Below are 20266 nucleotides of genomic sequence, written 5' to 3'. Positions count from 1 at the left end.
GCCTAATCTTTGGACTTTGGGGTTGGTAGAGATTTCTAATTTAGCGATTTTTCCATGTTTAGTGATACCATAACTTGCGGCAGTCACGGATAAGTTGGACATGAATGTATTTCACTATAAGACGACCTTATAAATTGCACTATTGTAGCATAAGCAATCTGGCTTGGTTAACAACCTAAACCAACAAATTTACCAAATAGATCCTACTTTCATGCATATCCATCAGCCGACATCGCCACCTTCACTAGACCAAAGCTTGGTCCCCTTCAGTTAGATTGTGGGCTCCCTTTCTCTCGTTTAGTCCCTGAGACGAATATGGAGACGAAGATAGTTATAGCGAGGGCAATGGTTTTGCTATCAATGTCATGCATGATACGGTGCGCTTTTGCCGATGAAGGGCTTCTGGTTAAGATGACTCTTGTTCAAAACGCGTCGGCTTCCGGTGCCTGTAAGCCTGTTTTTCTTTCTTTTTTTGTCAATGGAATTTATTTTTTGAAAAGAAAGATTAATTAGTTATGTATTTATTATTAATGTTTTTGAATTTGAATTTGAATTTGTTTGTATATGTAGTTTGCTTGGATGGAAGTTTGCCTGCGTATCATCTGGACAGAGGTTTCGGTTCTGGAGCAAGCAACTGGCTTTTGCAATTTGAGGTAATTCTCAGCCTTTTTCTGGCTTCGATTGTAAAATAGAAAAACCAAAAAGCGAAGCCAATAGAAGACAAAAGTTGGTTGAAGTTATAGCCAATGCAAGCTTGCCACGTTCGCAGTTCACGATAAAGATTTGTAACCAATTTGAAGATGATTATATACAGGGAGGTGGGTGGTGCAATGATAGGAAATCGTGCATGGAGAGAGCCAATACCCGGCGCGGATCTACAAAATATATGTCCAAGATGGAAGTTTTCTCGGGAATCCTAAGCAACAATGCCTCTCGAAATCCAGGTAATCTGAATGAATCTTCCAATTGGTTTTGACAACTTATTTGATTATTTAAGATGAATAAGGTGTCCACGTATGTTCCTTTCTCCAGGAGCCAGAAACATGTAGTACTTTTTTGTCGTTTAGTTTCTGAAAATGACAAAATCCCACCCCATGTAGAGTCTCATGGGTGGCCATGTTATGTTCTCTCGCATTCTTGATTTTCTCTTCACGTGATCAATTTGTGATGGCTAAGCGAGCAGCTGCTTCTGCTGTATACGAATGTGGGGCACTGGAAATTGCAAAAGAATAAAAAACGCCTTCTTTTGTATAAACGTGAAACACTTTTGCCCTGTCGGACTTGTTTAAGACGTGTAGTGACACGTTGATGGGCCAAGGTTTGCGGGCTACTAAGTACTAACATGTGTTTGGGCCGGACTCTTCAAATCGTTCCACTACTTTCTCAGGCCCATTTTCACAACTTTCTCAGGTCCATTTTCGCATGCCCCGCGTTTAAGTTCCACCAGTCATTGGCTTCAACCAGATTCTCACCAGAGCCACGAGAACGCATGAAAAACCCGGTATTGAGTTATGCCAGACCGAGATTTTTTAGTGTTGACGACGGGAGCAGATTATTGTTTTTACAAAACAACAATGCGACGAATTCAGTCTGATTCTGATTCTGATTCTGATGGTTAATGGTGAATCAGATTTCTACAATTGGAACCGTGTGAAGCTTCGATATTGCGATGGCGCATCGTTTGGTGGGAACTCCAAATATGACAACGGGGTAACTTTCTAACCTAGCCTTCATCTTCCCTCAATAACGCTGTTCGTCATTGTGTATGTATGTAGAGCCTGACTTAAAATTCATAGATCTTGTACTTTAAAGGGGAAAGAGTACAGAATCGGCCGAATTAACTGATTTGTTTGTGTACATTTTTGCAAATTTGGAGCAGACATCAGTAATTTATTTCAGAGGGCAAAAGATTTGGGAAGCAATCATTCATGACCTTCTCCCTAAAGGATTGGGGACTGCACATATGGTAAACCCAGTTCCCTATAAATTTCTCATTAATATTATGTGACAGATTAATAGAAGAAGATAAAGATTAATGTGCGGATTGAGCCAGTTTTTTGTGTTGGGTATTTGATGCATTTCATCTCTTCTTAGGCTTTGCTTTCAGGTTGCTCTGCTGGCGGTTTATCATCCTTTCTGCATTGCGACAACTTCGCAAGCATTTTACCAGCAAATACTAGTGTGAAATGCTTGAGTGATGCTGGATTTTTTATGGACGAGTATGAATCTTTGCTAGCCTTTTCTATTGTGGAATATATGGTTGGCTCATTTGCTTCTTTAACTCTCACAAGTTCCACTTTTTTTTACAGAATGGACATCAGTTCAAACCGTACAATGAGGACATTCTACAAAGAAGTTGTTCAACTACAGGTAGACCATCCTATCATTCTCTTCCATATGCTTCTCATTAGTTGCCGGTTGGGTTGCCCTCTTTCAATTTCTTAGATTCCTCCTTATTGACATTCCGACAAGAGTCCATTCATGTTTTTTGTGCTTTTGAGTTATGATTCTGGCATACCCGGCCTCTGTGCCTATTAACTGAGATGATCAAAAATGAGAAGGGAAAAAAAAAAAAAAAAAACCCTAAGTGCCTCATTATGGACAATGTATTGCTGCTAAACTGTAGGAAACATCATGTGAACGTAGATAATTTTGATATCCTCGGTTACAGGGAGGTCAGGATGTAAAGAAGCAGCAAAGGAATGATAGTTAAGCATAAGTTGGCAACATAATGCTTATTTGTTGAGCATAATATATGATTTGACTTTCATGGCTTCCAATGCCATGACTTCAGATATCGCTTATCTCATATAATCTCAGAATGGTCCTAATGTGATTGCTATACTGTATTAGGGTCTTCCTTTAAAATGTTTGTCATTAATTTCTTTAGCTAGAGTGGAGGAAATGATTTCTCTTTCTAATCAGAACCAGAAGAGTCCAATCAAAACTTAAAATTATTAATGGAAGATGCATTCTTAAATGCTTCAATTCAAACTATACGATGGTTCCATATACGTAAGCTTAAATTCTTCACTACATGTTTCTCTGCCATTTTTTTCCGTCAAACCATTAATGTCATATTCACATTTGCAATATTTGACAGGGGGTAGAACAGAATCTAAATGAAAATTGCACCAGTTCCCATGTTCCAGAGCTGGTACGTATGATTTTCGCATGGCTCTTGTATATTTGACTCACACTTGCTTGAAATCCTCCTGCTCCTACCTTACCACCAGTTTATCACATTATTGTTGCTTTTCTGCAGTGCATCTTTCCACAGTACGCTTTGAAATATATCGAAACTCCATTTTTCATCTTGAACTCAGCTTATGATGTATACCAAGTAATCTATTCTGACTCCAGCAATTTGAAATTACATACCAACAATGTCATCATGTTAATGCATTGGCAAAAACTCACTAGTTTTACCATAATTCACAGTTTCACAATATATTGGTGCCACCTCAAGCTGATCCACGAGGACTTTGGAGCCGATGCAAGCTTAATCCAGCTGCTTGTAACCCTAACCAGATCATGATATTACAAGGTTCGATTTCTTTTGGGGTTTCTTTCCCTCAGGAGAAGAGGACTTAGGAACTTATAACTCCAATTGTGGGATTGTTTATCCTGTTACAGTGTCCTTTGTGTTGTCAACTGTCTTTCATCAGGTTTCAGGAACGACATGCTTGCGACTTTGAGATGGTTCCTCGACTCTTCAATACGAGGGGGCATGTATATTAATTCGTGTTTTGCTCATTGCCAGAGTGAGTCACAAGACACATGGTTTGCAGATGATTCCCCAAGAATACATAATAAGGTACTTGAATCTAATTCTTTGCCACTGTCTGTGATGAGTGATGACTGATGATCGATAGTACTGGAGAGATCATGTTCGGCCATGTATAGCTAATGTAACAATGTTGAATATTTGGGAAAGTGTTTTTAGTGACCTATCTATATCTAACAGTTTAGACAAACACCATTTTTATCATTTTGTATTATGAGCAAAACTTCGACTGTGGTTTTACAGACCATTGCAGAAGCAGTTGGAGATTGGTACTTCAGCAGAAAGGAATCTAAGGAAATTGATTGTCCGTATCCTTGCGATACTACATGCCATAACCTCATACCATAGGATCAGGTTTGTGATGGCTTTTGTATTTTATCAGAAACAATGAAACTGCTGAAAAACAATGCTCTTGTTTAATGGAAGAAACATCTTGCAGGTTCCGTAGGTGATTTAGAGATATTAGACAAGAGCTGAGTTCTTACAAGTTTTTGCCATTGTTGAAGCATTGCAGTTGGAGCTGTCTGAATATAATCTATAGAAGGAAGCATGCTAAACGGATATTGTAAATTGCCGTCTATATACCGGTGCTTTAGCAAAATTTGGTGCAAGAGAAACCATAGATGAATTTGAAATTTTCCAAATAAGTCTTCAATTGATCAATAAAATACAAAGATTCTTCGTTTTTCTTATATTCTTTGGCAAGTTTATGGGGTAAACTACCTCACAAACCGCAATATATTTTCGTTTACTTATGTGCCTATTATTGTTGTTGCTGGTACCGGAACTCTCATCAGTTACAAAGGAAGCTAAGTGAGATAAGTTACAGTTGCACCCTTTTTATATTCTTCTGATTATTGTTGTGGCGGCTGTCACTCAGACCATTATGAGGTTGCAAATGGATTTTAACAATGAATAGATTAACATTAACCCCTTTGGATAATCACTTGACAATAACCTAATTGATTATCTCTCTAAACTTAGGATCCACAATGCCCGAGGTCAGGACTTCAAATCAACCACGTAAAATTGGATCAATGCTTTTTACACCTCCTTATTTTTCTATTTTGCGTACCAAATAAGAAATTTACAGTTCATCCAAGTTAACTGGTCAGTAAAGAACATTCTTTTGAGTGGTGGGAGAAGAAAAGGAAAGAAATTACTAATAGTTATCGCCAGAGTTTAATGGAGAAACAATTAACTCGAGACCCCAATCACTAACCGACAGCCCCTTCTCTAAAGTGGTCGGTTCCTTCTCTCCATCAAATCTCAAGAATGAATCCAAAAAAATAAATGCACAAGAAGAAATACATAGTCATACGAAAGGTCATTCATTTTAGGGAAGGAGACGCGACAACTAGATAAAATTATTTTCCAATTTATTTCACACTGAAAGTACTGCCTCCATAAAACCAAAAAAACAAGAAGAATAAAGAAGTGAGGAAAAAAAGAAGAAGCCAACAAGGCATCAAATGACGAGGACGAAGTCTATTCCCTCCTCGTATGAGCATAGTAATATTGAGAGACCAGAACTAAGCTTAGAAGTGATGAAAAAGCATGATACCATCATCAAGTTTCATCTGTGCGGATTCCAAAAGTAATCTCACACGTCTTATTCGTTCGTATCTATCTTTCAGAGGCCCGGCACGTCTGTCTGCTGGTAAACTTAACACCTGAAACAATTTGCGACGAATGTAAGATAGTGAATCCAAACGAAAGACTATGTCAACAAAAAAAAAAGGTGCCAAAATGATAAGATACAACTAACAATTCAATGTAAGAGATTCTGAAGATGGGGAAGAAAGTGCAATATTCTTCATATGCCAACCAAAGATTTTTGATCTTTCGTTAAGAAGAAAAAAATCATGCAGAGTCTCATACGCCTTTCATTGATAGATTCCCTGCTGAAACTAGCATCTATGTCGTTGCAAAAATAGTAGTTGGAAAGAATCGCAAACCTCCTTTTCCTGCTCAAGCTCATAGGCTAGTCGTCGACTCAAATTTAATGCTGCATGGAACATCTCATCCAGTACATGTTCCCAAAGAGTACGCTTATTCACTTTCCACAACAAGAGATTCGCCAACTTAAATTCTAGTTTCTGCATTAAATTAAACATTCTCATAAAAGTGAGCTTTAAGATCATGACCATTATCTTCATCAAAAGCTCATCATCCCTTCTTAAAATGCAGTAACCTAAATAAAGACGTGCTCAAACGAGACGTGCAAGACAATCTTATTGTTCAAAAGATCCCACCTTGTTCCTTCATGAAACACAATTTTTTTAAATGATTCAGTGGGGTTAGGGATTTAAACCCCTGACCCTTAGGCAGGATGGCAAGGAGCTTGGCCACTTAGACTCGTGGTGCTCCTCAATTCAGGATACAAATATGGTTGTAAACTTGAAATTGTAAGTTAACCAAAACTTATGGTTCAGAAAATACACCTATGTTTTATGCCGCATGATATTAGAATTTGTGGATGGTGAAACTGCAGAGAGAGACACTCAAGTATGCAAGCACATGTACAAAACAGGGAAGTAAAAAATAGTTTACCTCCATATGCAAGTAATCGCCCTTCCACAACTTATAAAGAATCTTTTGTGCGTTTTCCTTCTCAACAAACGTGGCATCTGAAATCTACATTAAAAAAAATGTAGCATATAATTATGCCTGTATAACTTTCTGTAGAGAACTTTTCTCGTGAAAGGTCCAATGACTAATTAGCTTTGTTTCTAGCAATTTTTTCAAATACAAAAGTAAATACAATAGATAAAATGTCAGGAACACACTCTCCAGCAAAAATTTTCATGAAAAAATGAATCATCTACCTTTTTGGTCTCAAGTAGGCCACCATTATTAGCTAACAGTAACCTGAACATACTATAGGCATCATTTCCATATCGTTTCAACACAATTGATTCCACCTGCTCCACAGGAAATGAAATTAGACATCTGTCAAGGCAAATGATTCATAAATAACTAACATATTTTGAGCAGCATGTAGATCAACAAAACCTCCTCCTTCTGAGCTTGTTCAATAATGCAGTTAAAATCTGTAGCAAGATATATAGGTATCATTAGAATCGTAATAGTATGAAATATTGAAAGGCAGAATTCCAACTCAGAAAGGACTGTAGTTTTATGTTTCAAAGATAAATGAAGTGAATGGGAAAAGTTTGGGCACATATACCAATGATATATGATTCATCTACTGCTCTTACAAAGGGTGGAGTACCCAACTGAATGAGATGAGTTCTAACACGGTCCAAGGTCATATTACGGCCACTCTCACTCTTGATTACCTCTTCATAAATGGAGCTCATCGACAAAGGACCTGCAAATTGTAACATCATGAAACAAACAAGCCATAAATAGCATTACAATCATCATTGGAGGAAGAGAGAGCAGTCATTTTTCAATACCATTGCTGTTTAGACAAGATCAAATATTCCCCTTATTTCTTGCCAATTATCTCAGCTTTTGAACTACCGTCACAACTTCAAAGAACTAAATATGGGAGACAAGAAAAATCAAAAGAAGAAAACTGGAAAGGAACAATATAAAGGAGACTAAACCAAGAAAAAGAAATTCACCGGTATTCATAAATGAGTCATATAAAGACTCTTCCCAAAGCATAGACATTTAAAAGGTACTAAAATAACTTAAGACGATCAAATTGCAGGATAGATAAATCCGATTGATTTTTGAGACATGACCTACTTAAGCTTCACGGACAACACTTTTATAAATTGTTTCCCTTTTGTCCTTTTATAATGACCAAGTACAAGTGAAAAATAAACTCTAAAACATTAGCTCATTAATTCATTCTCAGGTCTATTTAGACTCAGTAATCACTAGCTTTTAAATCTACAAATGGACAAAATAGTACTCTTGCAGTCAAGGTTAACATGGACAGTCTACATTGATATATGCAGCGACAATGATTCCATCAACCAACTAATGTAATAATTAGGCACTAAGAGAAGTTAATCAATTACAATAAATATTTATCACCTGAATTTTCTGCTTTTATTTTATTTTCCTCACTTCTGCTTGCATCGATCATTGCTTTTAAGACAACAGCAGCATCATTATCCAGCTGTGATGCGACATTCTCGATACAAGCCTATAGCATATTAGAATATGGCAGCACAGCATTTCATTTATAGAATGGAGGAATCGTGTCATCAAGAAAAAAAAAAAAGAGGACAAGTAGATTAACATCATAAAACCTTTCACACTCATCTTTTTTCGTTGATAAATCCCACCAAAAGAGAAATCAGATTGTACATATGAAGTACACAGATGTAGTAGTGGTTAACTTTCTTCTTTCTGGTAATCACACTATTTCCTTCTCATAGGAAGGCTTCATAGGTGGGTAACCTCGTATGTGAATTCAAACATCTTATGCATCAGAAAGAATCAGTCCAAGACCCTTATTTTTCCAAAAAAAAATTCTACTTCCAATACATGCCGAACATGTTCTGTGATTTAGTGTATTCAATCCATGAACCCCTACCTCCATAGGACAATAAACACTACCTAGTAATCTGGCTTGGTGGCAATAAGATCAGAGGTCAATGATGCGCCTGATATCATATATTTGCAGTCAGTTAGATTAATCTTTTGTCAACTGAAATCTTTTTTTTTGCCTTGCACCTCTCTTTCCAAACCCAGAATTGCAAACTTCATATCTACAAGAGAACTTTTTGACCAGGTTCTGCAACAAAGTACCATAATAAATCAGACTGATCATTCTTTCTGACGCACTCGACCTTAAAGCCTTACTGAAGCTTAGATGGAACAAAATACAATCCTGGCCTTAGAGCCCTGCATCAAACCCAAATCACACCAAATCTAGAATAAAATCTTTCCCTACCATACTCAAGCCAGAAATGGTGTTTCCATGTTTCCCAAACAAGTATCTGCTTTGCTACAACTACAGATGTGTCTTTAAGTGAGCTCCATTAGAACTTTCCTTTAATTATTACATTCTCAAACTGTAAAATCTCCCAGAAGCTCAATATCACTCAACTACTGCTACATTAAGGTGGCTGAGAAAGCAATCGCATTAAATGGATTTCTAAAGAGACCATAGGAAGAATATCATAACAAAACGAAATCGCTTCGTCAAAATCGGATATTTTCAAGCATTTGCTTTCAAGGAACCTTACTATAAAAGACACTTTCGTTTTACGTAGTTTGTGTCCAGCTCTCAAATAGAAGTGCAATAGAAGGACGTAATCGAATAATCCAATTCCAATAGTTAGTACATAGATTTCTCTGAGAAAATGGTAGATGAAGTCTCGAAGCTTGCAATGACAAAGGAAATAATGCCTATCAATGACATGTGACATGCAAAATTATGCAGATGGAGACTTCCAACAACTAAGCAATAAGTGTGAAGGGATGGAAGATGGGAAATGTATCCCAAAGAAAGTGTTGCTCCGGTGGAAAATTTTGATAAAGAGCAATGGCGTTCGATCCTGGCCCCAATGGCAGGTAAAGTAATAAGATTGCCAGCCCCTTTACGACAATATAATTCATAACTTACTGTTTGTGTGATTGTATAAGCACAACCAACAGAACTAAAAATTTGATAGAACCAACCTTATGCCTAAGCCGACGAATGCATTCTTCATAATTGGCACGCCAAGTAACATTTTCCAGAGCATCTGGCTTCCAAGTTACATTTTCCAGAGCATCTGGCTTCCGCTATACAATTAAAAAATTGCAAATTGACACATGAACAGAGCTTGTAACGTAAATTAACCGAATTTCTACAAACCTTCTCCCCAATAGTCATGCCAGGGGCTCTACCACCAACGTCAGATTCAGTAATCAATGCAGTTGAAAATCTTTTTGCTTCCATTGGCACTGCTGCTGCAAGAACGCGTTGTTCCAGGGATTTTGGTTCTTCAGTTTTCCCCTTTAACCAGCAGATGTTGCAGTTATTTAGACTTTCAAATAAAAAAAATAAAAGTTATTTGAATTCTCAATTTTAGCGAATGAAGGTTTACTTGCTTCCACATTGAACTTCACAACAGCAAACTTTCAACAAAAAAAATTTTGAACCAAAAATTATATTTTGCACGAAGACTTGCAAACCAACACTTCATGTGACAGAAATCTAATCTAACTACAGTAGAATTGTGATTGACACTAGTCTTCATCGGAAAAAAATAAAAAGTTATTTTAGAAACAAAAGATATCTCAATGGGTCGGTCAAGTCTAAAGAGCATAATTAGTCAGCCTAAAGCCGAGTATTAAAATTAAATGGGTAATGTTAATCCACGGAAGCACTTTTGCATGTTTGTACGAACACAAATGGATAAGTTACCAATGATTCACTCTGATTCTTAACAAAAACAAGAAAAACAAAGCAGCCACCACCTGATATTTTTGAAATGAGTCACCAATTACCTTAGCAGATTTTGCACCCTTTTTTTTTGCAGTAGCATCTTCTGGCGGTGATTCTGTGAGGATCGGTTCAGGGTCAGGGCAGCATTCAACAAAACGAGCAGTGACAAGTCTGCAGAGTATTTCTCGTATAGAATTCAGAACAATATTATTTCCTAAAAAAGAAAGGAAAAAACAGAGTGCATTATTAATTAATTAAGACTGCGCCAATATAAAATAACAAAGTTAGGTCAATATTCAATTTTTCATAAGTACAAATTTGGCACCATCATCGTCATTATCATCCAAGCCTTATCCCAAACTCACTCTTAGAAAAGGCCAAAAGGGACAAAATATGCTACTTTAGATGAATTCATTGGGTGTTCAATCCCTAAAAACCACTTGAGCATCACTTCAGTGCATTGGTTACTTCCCTGTGTTGAAAGCTTCAATCAATAGGGCCCTAACCCTCCTTCATGAACGGAAAGAAAAAAAAAAAGAAGAAGCTCTTTTCCCTTTCCACACGGCCCTAAAAACCATTTACTTGGCTGATAAATAAAGGCAAATGCTCAAGTGTATTACCTCCATTATTCCCAGAAGTTATACCATTTAAACACGAATTTGGAACACAAAGCCAGCTAGACAGGTACACGTGCAAATTGTAAATCCTATAATAAATACTGCAAGAAAGAGTCGCCTGGCCTTTTACCTATTTGACTTATTTGATTATTGTGTATCCCATTGCTAACAACAAAAAATTTTCTAATAGGAAATTCAATCGACGGCTTTTATTGACACCAATTTTTTTTATTGATTCCAGATCAAATTAGAGTTGAAAATCCCAAAGAAAACCCGCCGTAATGAAATGCTGAAATTCAGAACTATATGGAAATAAAATAGTAAATAATCACAAGGCTTGCCTTGTTTTTTAGTATCCTTGGCTCTGTCAAGCATTTGTTGCACTGAAAGCCTTCCATGTTGAAGCAAACCCTCAAGAAGCTCTTCACACTATATAGACCCCAATGTTTAGGAACTTAAGGAAGCTAAAACGATTAAAAATACTAACTTAGTAAAATCCAACAGGGATGGAATAACTAACTTCTTTGTCAAGTTCCTCGGACACAACCCTCAAGAACTTGGAAAACCTCATACGATGCAGGATGTTATCAATCAACGGCATATAATGGGTAATAACCTTCGGGCCATCTCCAAATCCACCTACATATATAATGGTCAACAATTACTCACCATGATATCACCTTGCTATCTTCAAGCAACATAAAGAAACAAACCAAAACACCAAAATCAACCAGAACTCATGAAATTGTGTTGAAAGTTTTAGCTTCATTGGCATATTATCGAACAATTAGTATCAGGCCAAAAACTCAAAATCCAATATAAATCTACGCAACCAAAAACATCAAAAAAAAAAAAACGATCAGATAACGAACAAGATTAAACACTTTTTTTTCTTGTTATAAAAATATATGGTAAACCTGGTTGCTCGAGAATGAAAGATTGGACGCAGTTGTGTTGGATTAAGACGAGTAAGATGTTCTTGACTTGCTTGGGAGAGAGCTCCGTGTATCGCGTTATGTTTGGGAGTGATAGCGGTCCTTTGCGGAGAAGGCACTCACAGACTTTCTGCAAAACATCAAAGGAGGAAAAGAGTGATCATGATATCATAGTATACATGTAGTCAGACAAACACAAAGTATAAGAGAGATACGGCGACGAGGCCGCCGAAGTGAGTGGTGATTATATGGACGGCGTATTTGATGCCATACTCCGCCACCATCGTTGGCTTCTTCTTCTTTCCCCTTGATTTTTCAATCTGCCACTCCGCGTGGGGAGAGTGCGAGAGGGCCGGTGCGAGAAGCGGGAAGTCGTGGAGGGGGGAAGTATATGGGATTTAGGTTTTCTGAATATAAAAGTTAATATGTTAATAGAAAGTTGGGCAACAACAGTTGGGTCCATAGCTCAGTGGTAGAGCATTTGACTGCAGATCAAGAGGTCACCGGTTCGAACCCGGTTGGGCCCTATTTAAATTTTGTATTTTTGACAAAATTTTTATTTCCTTTATTTTTTATTTTTCTTTAAAGTAATATAATTATGCGAAACGCATTTCAGAAAGAAAAAAAGGATATTAAAATATGTTTTCCAGATGAAAGGATTGGAAATTCAACTCCTGCATCAAATTTTTGAAGCCACCCTCATTGATCGAATGTCATTTAATTGTTTGATACGAGAAAGCTCGCGTATTCGAGATTTACCATATAAGTCCAACGTGACTGTGTCTTGAATTGATTTCTCTTTAAATAAATAGTAAGGAAATTAAGTTAATGAAGAATATGGAGTCGCCCTTGGTCTATTGATTTACCCAAATGCTTATTGGCATCAAAATCTATCAAATATCTTAGCAGTTTTCTAGCATTTTTTTTATAAGCCTCGGCAGAACAATTCTAGCATTTCTTATAATTCAAATCCAATGGTCTCAATCTCATGTGGTGATGTTAGTGGCAAATTAAAAATGATGCAATCGATCTAAGTAGTTTTGCTGCAGATGACGCAATCAATTGTCAATTGCCCCATCACACTAGTCTTAACAAGAGATCCGTAGTCTGACTGATCCTTCACACCTACTCTCTGCGAAGGCTTATTTAGATTAGAGAGAGAGAGAGAGAGAGAGAGAGCGAGAGATCTATGACTGTAACTGGACTCATGGTTCATGTTATCCGAAGGCCCAATTAAATTTCGTTGGGCCACGATATCACGTCCAGTCTGCCAATCTGGGCCACATTAAGGCAGATCAATAAATAAACCTGAAAAGTTTCTGAAATGGCCTTCATATTGGACTCATGGTTGATGTTATCTGAAGGCCCAATCTAACTTCGTTGGGCCTCTGAGATCACGTCCAGTCTGCCAATCTGGGCCACATCAAGGCAGCACAATAAGCAAACCAGGATTCGTGACAAAATAGAGTACAAACTATTGTTTGTTTTCTTTCTTTGGTTCAATGATTTGTCACATTCCAAGTGATACTTTTCTCCACACGTTATTTGATACCTACCACTAGAATGAGAGTCTGAGTTTGGATTGTAAACCTGCGAGTAAAAATATCATACAAAAAATAAGGATGACTGCCACCTACAAGACCCACGCCTAATGTGTGAATCGCATGTGATGGGATATTTTGTTTCAGTAATGATAGAGATCCTATCAATTGGTATTCTAATTATCCCAACTCTTAAATTGTACGTACAAATTTTATGTGTAACATGTGAAGCTCACGAATTAGTTTGAATCATGCGCGTGAGTGCATCTATCTCAACAAATGGGATATCATTATCAACTTTTTTGATCTTTAACATCTCGTTTTTGTTTCCCACAAATTGTTTGGTGTAATTTTATAAGTGGCAGTGTTGACTAATTCTAGGATTCCAACTCTAATGGAAAGTTTATTTTGCCTTCCAATAATTCGTTTCCGGAAGTTTTGGGGTTTGGGGAGAAAAATGAAAGATAAAAATAGTAAGTTAAGGACATGATCTCCAACTATTTCTCCCTAATCATGGGAACTGCCAAACTTTGGAACTCGAAACTCCAAACAAAAGACTGGTCGGCTAATGTAACTAGCTACCAGCACGTCATCTAAGTTAGAACAAAAACTTCGGTTTCAAATTTTCTCCGTGAATGACGGGGTAGAGAAGTCGATCATAATTCAACATCTTATATTATGGAGTTGAAAAGCCTGAAAAAAAAATTAATATGATTGTGTTTGACTTTGAACCATTCTTGCCACTAAATTGTGCCTAAATTGAGCGAAGCATTGTGATCTTCTTTCTTCATCCTTTCGTTTCATGGGACAATAGCATGTGCATTTCCCCTAAATGGTCTATGCTCAAGGAAAAAAAAAATTGTGATTCAATAATTTAAAAAATTAATCAGTTAGTTTACTTTTTTGAGATAAATAGTGCTTAACTTGGTAAGATCTATTACGATTTTATCCCATGTTGGATTGACAAAACTTAACCAAGAGATATATAAACAAACGTTCAGTGACTCTCATACAACCAACGCGTTTTCTGAGCCTAAAAACTAATGACGATGTCCCAATAACAACAAAACCGTGCATGCTTTTAACTCAAAACGGACAATATTAATTTGTAATGTTTGGCATGGACTTTCTAACAAAATCCATGAATTCAGAGTTTTTACTCAAAATTTATGACTATGGAAAACTAGGAATTGATAATTAGGGATGAATAATAATTTAATTTGTGTGAGGCAGTAATAATTAAGCTAAAGATAGTAGTTAGAGATAATTAAGCAACAGAACGCGGCAGACACTCGCCATTGATGGTGCTACTTCATGTTTTTTACTGCTAAAACACTTTGATCCCGACCCTACCCGCACGCTCCTTTCAAATGTCAATGTTCCAACGACTAAGGATTCGTTTCAAGTCAGTCCAAAGTAGGGTTCCTGTCAATTTTCATATTGAAACTTCATACTCTTTACCTCAATGAAGGAACTATAAATACCCCTCCACACACACGTAGATCTCCACAACTACATCACTTGTATCAGAAACTAAATTACAATTCTTCCCACTAAACTTGTCCCCATGGCTTCCGATTTTGGCTTCAAGACCTTCGCAATCCTAGCACTTGCACTTCTCCTCTGTGTCCAATGCACTCTAGGTAATTGTAACTTGTAATACCGAAATTTCAATAGCATGTTTAATACCAAAACCACAAAAGAATAGTTCAATTGGTTATATCTCTAGGTTTAGGGTGGATAGTTGATTATGCATTTCCGCAAATGTATAAAGTTCAAACCAGATGGAAGTATTTTCCTATTGTTTTTCTGGTCTTGTGGGCTTTAGAGTTCACTTCCAAAAAGGGTTTATGAGCTCTATTTTCACTCTTACGGGTCTCGCCCCAGTCTTACCTGTGGCCAATAAACTACGGATTATTTTGACATCGGCAATGCTGGGAGGTGGTTGCTCGGTTACCAAAAATTATTTAATACCAATTGAAAGTTAATTAACCTCCACCTGAATTGTTCGATTTGCAGGAGAAATAACATGTGAGAATCTCGACCAAGACACATGCGCCTATGCGATATCGTCGACGGGAAAGAGGTGTGTGCTGGAAAAGCAAGTGAGGAGGAGCGGAGAGGAGGCGTACACATGCCGCACATCAGAAATTGAGGCAGACAGGTTAAGGAATTGGGTTGAGACTGATCAGTGCCTCAAAGCATGTGGTCTTGACCGGAAAGCACTCGGAATCTCATCAGACTCTCTGCTTGAATCTCGCTTCACACAAAAGCTCTGCTCCCCGCAGTGCTATGACAGCTGCCCCAACGTTGTCGATCTCTACTTCAACCTTGCCGCCGGTGAAGGTATAATTCATTCCACAAAATCATTGATTCAAGTTCTCTGAATCAAACAGCAGTTCACTAATGTCCTAAAATCATTCTCAATAGTTTAATTTGGTCTTTAATTGTTTGTGGCAGGTGTGTTCCTTCCAAAATTGTGCGAGACACAAGAAGGAGGAAATGTGCGCAGAGGAATGGCCGAAATCCGAAGCTCTGGTCACGTTGCGTCAGGACAAATACACCATGGAAAGCTCGTCGGTGCTCCAGGACCAATTTACTCTGACAAGTACACGGTTGCTACGGCAGAGGCACCTTATTATTAATTCTTGCCGAGGAAAGGCAAAAGAAAGAAATATATATGTGTGTCTACGACTATCTATAGAATTTATAGCATATAATAAGAAAGTGGCACCGATTTATTATGAATTGGCTGGGCTGAGCCGGGCCGGGCCGGGCCGGGCTTAAGTGCTCTATGCATGAAGGCCATGGGCTTGGACGGGCCTGTTGGGTCCAATCAATAAGGTGTTGCTCCAGAGTGATTATTAGGTAGAGTTTGCATCTTTTATGAGTTTTTATCTTACAAAAGGTTGTGTGGCCGTGGCCTATATAAATATACTGCTTTCTGCTTAATTTATTCCTGAACAATTTATTCTCTCTTAATTTGCTTTATTTCGATGGATTTCAACAACATCCTTTCCAGAACCTTCCTATCACTTCATGGATAATATCAAAACAGAGAATAATATTATATAATCTGAGGCTGTAGAGGAAGCCAAAACCAAATTTCACTCTTAGGCGCACCCAGTCATGACCAACCGAAAGAAAGATTGGGGGTGCATCTCAATATCATTTTCTAATATAATAATAAATATAATTTCTTAAAATTCTATTTCTTTTTTATTTTTTTATTGTTTAATAGCACATCCAACACTCTACATCCAACCCTAAACATTAAATGAATATCAAACATTATTCTAACCACTGTCGCCTAAAAAGAAAAATCCGCTAAAGGCAAAATTGAAATCCGAAACGTTCTTTCGTTATACGAAACATCAGAGATATAGTAAGCATCGCTACAGAGGATAATATCTCCCGACAGTACTCTTTTAACCTCGCCACGTAGCAAACCTTCCCCAAATCTTGCCTTCGCTGAGCCATCGCCCATATAATCTTCACACGCTCCTTACTCGACGCAGCATACATAACGTGATCGTTTTGGCCATTCCTCTTCCTCTCGAATCGAATCTTCTACTCTCTGTCTCTCGTTCTTATCTTGATCGATTTCTGCTAGGGCAACGCCGATAGAAACACATGGAGAGTCTCACGTTGACAGGTTTGTTGAAACGCGTCGCCGTAGAATTTCCGTCAAGGAGAGCTGTGGCTGTCTCCGGAAAGTTCGATTTGACGCACGCACGGCTTCAGGAACTAGTTGAAATTACCGCTTCCAGGCTCATTGCTTCCGGAATCAAATCCGGCGATGTCGTTGCGCTTACGTTTCCAAACACTGTTGAGGTTAGTCTGATTAGGTTTTTTTTTTGTAAATTCTGTTATGCATTTGTGCTTTTGGCTTGTGAGAAAGCGACGGAAACGAAAATTGAAATCATGTGTCTTTAACTGCTTGTTTGGTACTTGCAGTCTGTAATTATGTTTTTGGCCGTGATTCGAGCTAGAGCCACGGCGGCGCCGCTTAATCAGGCTTACACACCGGAGGAGTTCGAGTTTTACCTGTCCGACTCAGAGTCGAAGCTTTTACTGACGTCACAAGAAGGAAACAAAGCGGCTCAAGCCGCGGCCTCGAAGCTCAACATTTCTCACGCCACCGCCTTCCTTCCTGATGCCGATTCCGAACTCGTTCTCTCACTAAATCAGTCCGAGCCAGACCACAACTCGGTATCCAAACTCGTTAACGATCCTACCGACGTGGCGCTATTTCTCCATACATCTGGCACCACGAGCCGGCCGAAAGGAGTTCCTCTGACTCAGCTTAACTTAGCCTCTTCCGTGCAGAACATTAAATCAGTGTACAAACTTTCGGAATCAGATTCAACAGTTATCGTCCTTCCGTTATTTCACGTTCACGGATTGCTAGCCGGCTTGCTGAGCTCACTCGGAGCCGGAGCATCCGTGGCGCTTCCAGCAGCTGGAAGGTTCTCGACTTCAACCTTCTGGTCCGACATGAATCAATTCAATGCGACATGGTACACAGCGGTCCCCACAATCCACCAGATCATATTGGACCGCCATTCGAATAACCCGGAATCCGTATACCCAAAGCTCCGGTTCATCAGAACCTGCAGCGCATCATTGGCGCCTGTCATTTTGTCTCGGCTAGAAGATTCATTTGGCGCGCCAGTGTTGGAGGCGTATGCGATGACGGAGGCGAGTCATTTGATGTGTTCAAATCCATTACCGGAAGACGGCCCGCATAAGCCAGGGTCAGTGGGTAAACCCGTGGGTCAAGAGATGGCAATACTGGATGAGAATGGTGTGGAACAAGAGGAAGGAAGTAGTGGTGAAGTGTGTATTAGAGGAGCAAATGTGACCAAAGGATACAAAAATAATCTGGAGGCCAACAAGGCTGCATTTCAATTCGGGTGGCTTCATACCGGAGATCTCGGGTACTTTGACTCGGATGGGTATTTGCATCTTGTTGGCCGTATTAAAGAGCTCATCAACCGTGGAGGTTAGTATATCAGTATATCTTTTTGTTTATGCTTTTATGGTAAAACCAATGAGATGTTAGGTTCCCAAAACTAAAATAAGTTGTTTTTTTCTAGTACTGTCTTCATGGTGACGAGTCACGAGTGCCTTGGCTATTAGGCAAAGGGCTCATATGTGTACCTTCGGAACTTGCTTTTCAAAAAAATATAGTATTTGGACCTTTCTTGATTACCATGTACTAAGAGAGTGGCTTGACAGTGACCTGGCTAGTTGGCTTTGGCAGTTTAGCGCTTTAGCTTGCCTTTCTTAACTATTTTTAATGCACTGACAATCACCAAAACGTCCTTTCTCAGGGAGTTCTAAGAAAGTACAAGTTTTCCTTTGCGTCGAAGGTCACAGAGCACTTTCATCAATCAAATATTTCATTAGTCTTTTAAGACAATGATTAATAAATTATGGTTGAAAAAACACTCGTATTTTTTTTTTCCCTCTTAACTGTTTATATCACAAATTTCAGCATAAAAAATCGCTTTCCAGTGTCTCTGAGATATTTTATTCTAACTTCACACTTGTTAGCAAACGCCACATGTTAATTTGGTGTTTTTTTTTAATTCGCCCTGCTTTTGGGAAACTAAATATCGTGGTAGCCACATGATCAGATCGATGCCACAATAATCAAGTATTTATTTAAATGGTGACCAAGAAAAACTACAGATATGTTGATTTTTTTTTTCAATTTTAGGGGAGAAAATATCACCAATTGAAGTGGATGCGGTCCTTTTGTCTCATCCCGATATTTCACAAGCAGTTGCTTTTGGAGTTCCTGATGACAAATACGGAGAAGAGGTAAGATTAATTAACTTTTATTTTCCTGTAATTGTATGTTCATGATTGAATAATTTTTTGTGAGTCATGCAACCAATTACTTTTTTAGTTTGGTTTGGTTGCACACGCTTTTTTATGTGTCATTTAACTCTTGATTAAATATTGTTGTGCAATCGGATTGAACGTCAGTGGTTTTGGCTGACTGCACATTAGCCTTACTTTTATCAACCATCTCCCTGGTGGGACACACACACACAAGTGGCACGCTTTTACACTCTTTTGATGACATTGCGCCTGCCATGATGGTGACATTTACCAGAAATCTTGAAACTTTGATTGGTGTCCTTACTTGACCTGTAGCATGCACGCATAAGGAATTTTTTGACGAGGAATGATGTGTCTTTGGTCTATAAATCCGGAATAACTGAATTCTCCCTAAATACCTTATAAGTCGCATATGGAGAGTCCCCTTCTTGAAAGATTCATTCCCAACAAACTCGGTCACGTCTGCACACATCTTTAGCACTGTATTTTCCATTTTCTTTCTCCGCATACAACACAATTGGTATACTTCTGTGTGAGTGTGGGTTCACATTGTTCTCTCTTCTTTTGTCGTCTAAAATTTCAGCCATCATATAGTTCTCTTCCCAGTTAAAGGAAGTACTAATTACCTTGAGGATACATGTGTTTTTAATAGATAAACTGCGCAATTATTCCCAGAGAAGGATCAAATATTGATGAGGCGGATGTGACGAGATTTTGCAAGAAGAATTTAGCAGCATTCAAGGTCCCTAAGAAGGTTTTCATCACTGATTCTCTACCCAAGACAGCTAGTGGAAAAATCCAACGCAGGATCGTAGCACAGCACTTCCTTGCATGAAACTAAACTGCAGAACTTCAGAAGTTTGGAACCTACAATGCGGTATTTTCTATACCCTTTTCTCAGGACAACTGATAAGGGAAAAAAGCATCAATTTATTTATGGAGTTATGTTTTATTAGTGAACAAATAAGAAGAAGAATCACTTGCTAGGCAAAATTCAACAGGTTCAAAGTTTCGTGTGCTGTTTTTATTTTTCCTTTTTTTCTTTTTGTCATCTTACTCTTGATATAATTGGATGGTATCCGAAACTATTGAAATAAAGGTTTTTCAATCAACCATCCAGTACGCTAAAATTTTGAGCAGCCTTTACTTTTTGTTTGCTAGTTTAGCATGTT

General features: G+C 38.2%; 4 protein-coding genes and 1 non-coding gene across 6 annotated transcripts; 4 read left to right on the top strand and 1 right to left on the bottom strand.

Moving 5' to 3' along the window:
* The first annotated feature begins 295 nt into the window (after positions 1-295).
* Positions 296-4479, top strand: LOC119984512 (pectin acetylesterase 9-like). Of its 2 annotated transcripts, XM_038828499.1 has the most exons (13): positions 301-448; positions 571-653; positions 815-944; positions 1631-1710; positions 1880-1966; positions 2095-2219; positions 2310-2370; positions 3104-3157; positions 3266-3343; positions 3442-3547; positions 3669-3817; positions 4031-4141; positions 4227-4479. In XM_038828499.1, the coding sequence occupies exons 1-12, from the start codon at positions 316-318 to the stop codon at positions 4133-4135; spliced, it is 1191 nt and encodes a 396-aa protein (XP_038684427.1). In that variant the 5' UTR covers positions 301-315; the 3' UTR covers positions 4136-4141; positions 4227-4479. The 2 variants fall into 2 exon arrangements, 1 of the variants encoding a protein (XP_038684427.1); XR_005464922.1 differs by lacking the exon at positions 4227-4479 and having other exon boundaries at positions 296-448; positions 3637-3817.
* Positions 4480-5101: 622 nt separating this feature from the next.
* On the bottom strand, positions 5102-12086 carry LOC119983328 (DNA-directed RNA polymerase III subunit RPC3). Its single transcript, XM_038826999.1, has 14 exons — positions 11916-12086; positions 11683-11830; positions 11286-11404; positions 11107-11194; positions 10211-10362; positions 9576-9716; positions 9398-9502; positions 7802-7913; positions 6978-7121; positions 6803-6840; positions 6616-6711; positions 6341-6424; positions 5746-5886; positions 5102-5460 (listed from the first exon to the last, which is right to left on the bottom strand). Exons 1-14 carry the CDS (start codon positions 11982-11984, stop codon positions 5326-5328), a joined length of 1572 nt encoding a protein of 523 aa, XP_038682927.1. The 5' UTR covers positions 11985-12086; the 3' UTR covers positions 5102-5325.
* A 69-nt stretch (positions 12087-12155) lies between these two features.
* Positions 12156-12227, top strand: TRNAC-GCA. The gene has a single exon. It is a non-coding gene; the product is annotated as a tRNA-Cys (tRNA).
* A 2500-nt stretch (positions 12228-14727) lies between these two features.
* LOC119984498 lies at positions 14728-16208 on the top strand. Its single transcript, XM_038828484.1, has 3 exons — positions 14728-14884; positions 15261-15587; positions 15702-16208. Exons 1-3 carry the CDS (start codon positions 14809-14811, stop codon positions 15884-15886), a joined length of 588 nt encoding a protein of 195 aa, XP_038684412.1. The 5' UTR covers positions 14728-14808; the 3' UTR covers positions 15887-16208.
* A 537-nt stretch (positions 16209-16745) lies between these two features.
* On the top strand, positions 16746-20209 carry LOC119984059 (oxalate--CoA ligase). The gene is made up of 4 exons (XM_038827821.1): positions 16746-17075; positions 17199-18246; positions 18967-19070; positions 19747-20209. Exons 1-4 carry the CDS (start codon positions 16875-16877, stop codon positions 19927-19929), a joined length of 1536 nt encoding a protein of 511 aa, XP_038683749.1. The 5' UTR covers positions 16746-16874; the 3' UTR covers positions 19930-20209.
* The last annotated feature ends 57 nt before the right edge of the window (positions 20210-20266 follow it).

The sequence above is a fragment of the Tripterygium wilfordii genome, chromosome 18 (genome assembly GCF_013401445.1).
Source record: "Tripterygium wilfordii isolate XIE 37 chromosome 18, ASM1340144v1, whole genome shotgun sequence".
NCBI lineage: Eukaryota > Viridiplantae > Streptophyta > Magnoliopsida > Celastrales > Celastraceae > Tripterygium > Tripterygium wilfordii.
This window is presented reverse-complemented; position numbering and strand designations above follow the sequence as displayed.

What these genes read in the sequence shown, in the direction of transcription:
- LOC119984512 (XM_038828499.1), top strand. Translation starts at nt 316, where the DNA reads ATGGAGACGAAGATAGTTATAGCGAGGGCAATGGTTTTGCTATCAATG. An exon ending in CAATGCCTCTCGAAATCCAG is followed by an intron (nt 945 to 1,630) that starts GTAATCTGAATG and finishes ATGGTGAATCAG; the next exon opens with ATTTCTACAATTGGAACCGT. An exon ending in GCTGGATTTTTTATGGACGA is followed by an intron (nt 2,220 to 2,309) that starts GTATGAATCTTT and finishes TTTTTTTTACAG; the next exon opens with AATGGACATCAGTTCAAACC.
- LOC119983328 (XM_038826999.1), bottom strand. Translation starts at nt 11,984, where the DNA reads ATGGTGGCGGAGTATGGCATCAAATACGCCGTCCATATAATCACCACT. An exon ending in TTTCATTCTCGAGCAACCAG is followed by an intron (nt 11,405 to 11,682) that starts GTTTACCATATA and finishes TTATATATGTAG; the next exon opens with GTGGATTTGGAGATGGCCCG. An exon ending in CCGAGGAACTTGACAAAGAA is followed by an intron (nt 11,195 to 11,285) that starts GTTAGTTATTCC and finishes GGGTCTATATAG; the next exon opens with TGTGAAGAGCTTCTTGAGGG.
- LOC119984498 (XM_038828484.1), top strand. Translation starts at nt 14,809, where the DNA reads ATGGCTTCCGATTTTGGCTTCAAGACCTTCGCAATCCTAGCACTTGCA. An exon ending in CTGTGTCCAATGCACTCTAG is followed by an intron (nt 14,885 to 15,260) that starts GTAATTGTAACT and finishes TTCGATTTGCAG; the next exon opens with GAGAAATAACATGTGAGAAT. An exon ending in CAACCTTGCCGCCGGTGAAG is followed by an intron (nt 15,588 to 15,701) that starts GTATAATTCATT and finishes TGTTTGTGGCAG; the next exon opens with GTGTGTTCCTTCCAAAATTG.
- LOC119984059 (XM_038827821.1), top strand. Translation starts at nt 16,875, where the DNA reads ATGGAGAGTCTCACGTTGACAGGTTTGTTGAAACGCGTCGCCGTAGAA. An exon ending in CGTTTCCAAACACTGTTGAG is followed by an intron (nt 17,076 to 17,198) that starts GTTAGTCTGATT and finishes TGGTACTTGCAG; the next exon opens with TCTGTAATTATGTTTTTGGC. An exon ending in AGAGCTCATCAACCGTGGAG is followed by an intron (nt 18,247 to 18,966) that starts GTTAGTATATCA and finishes TTTCAATTTTAG; the next exon opens with GGGAGAAAATATCACCAATT.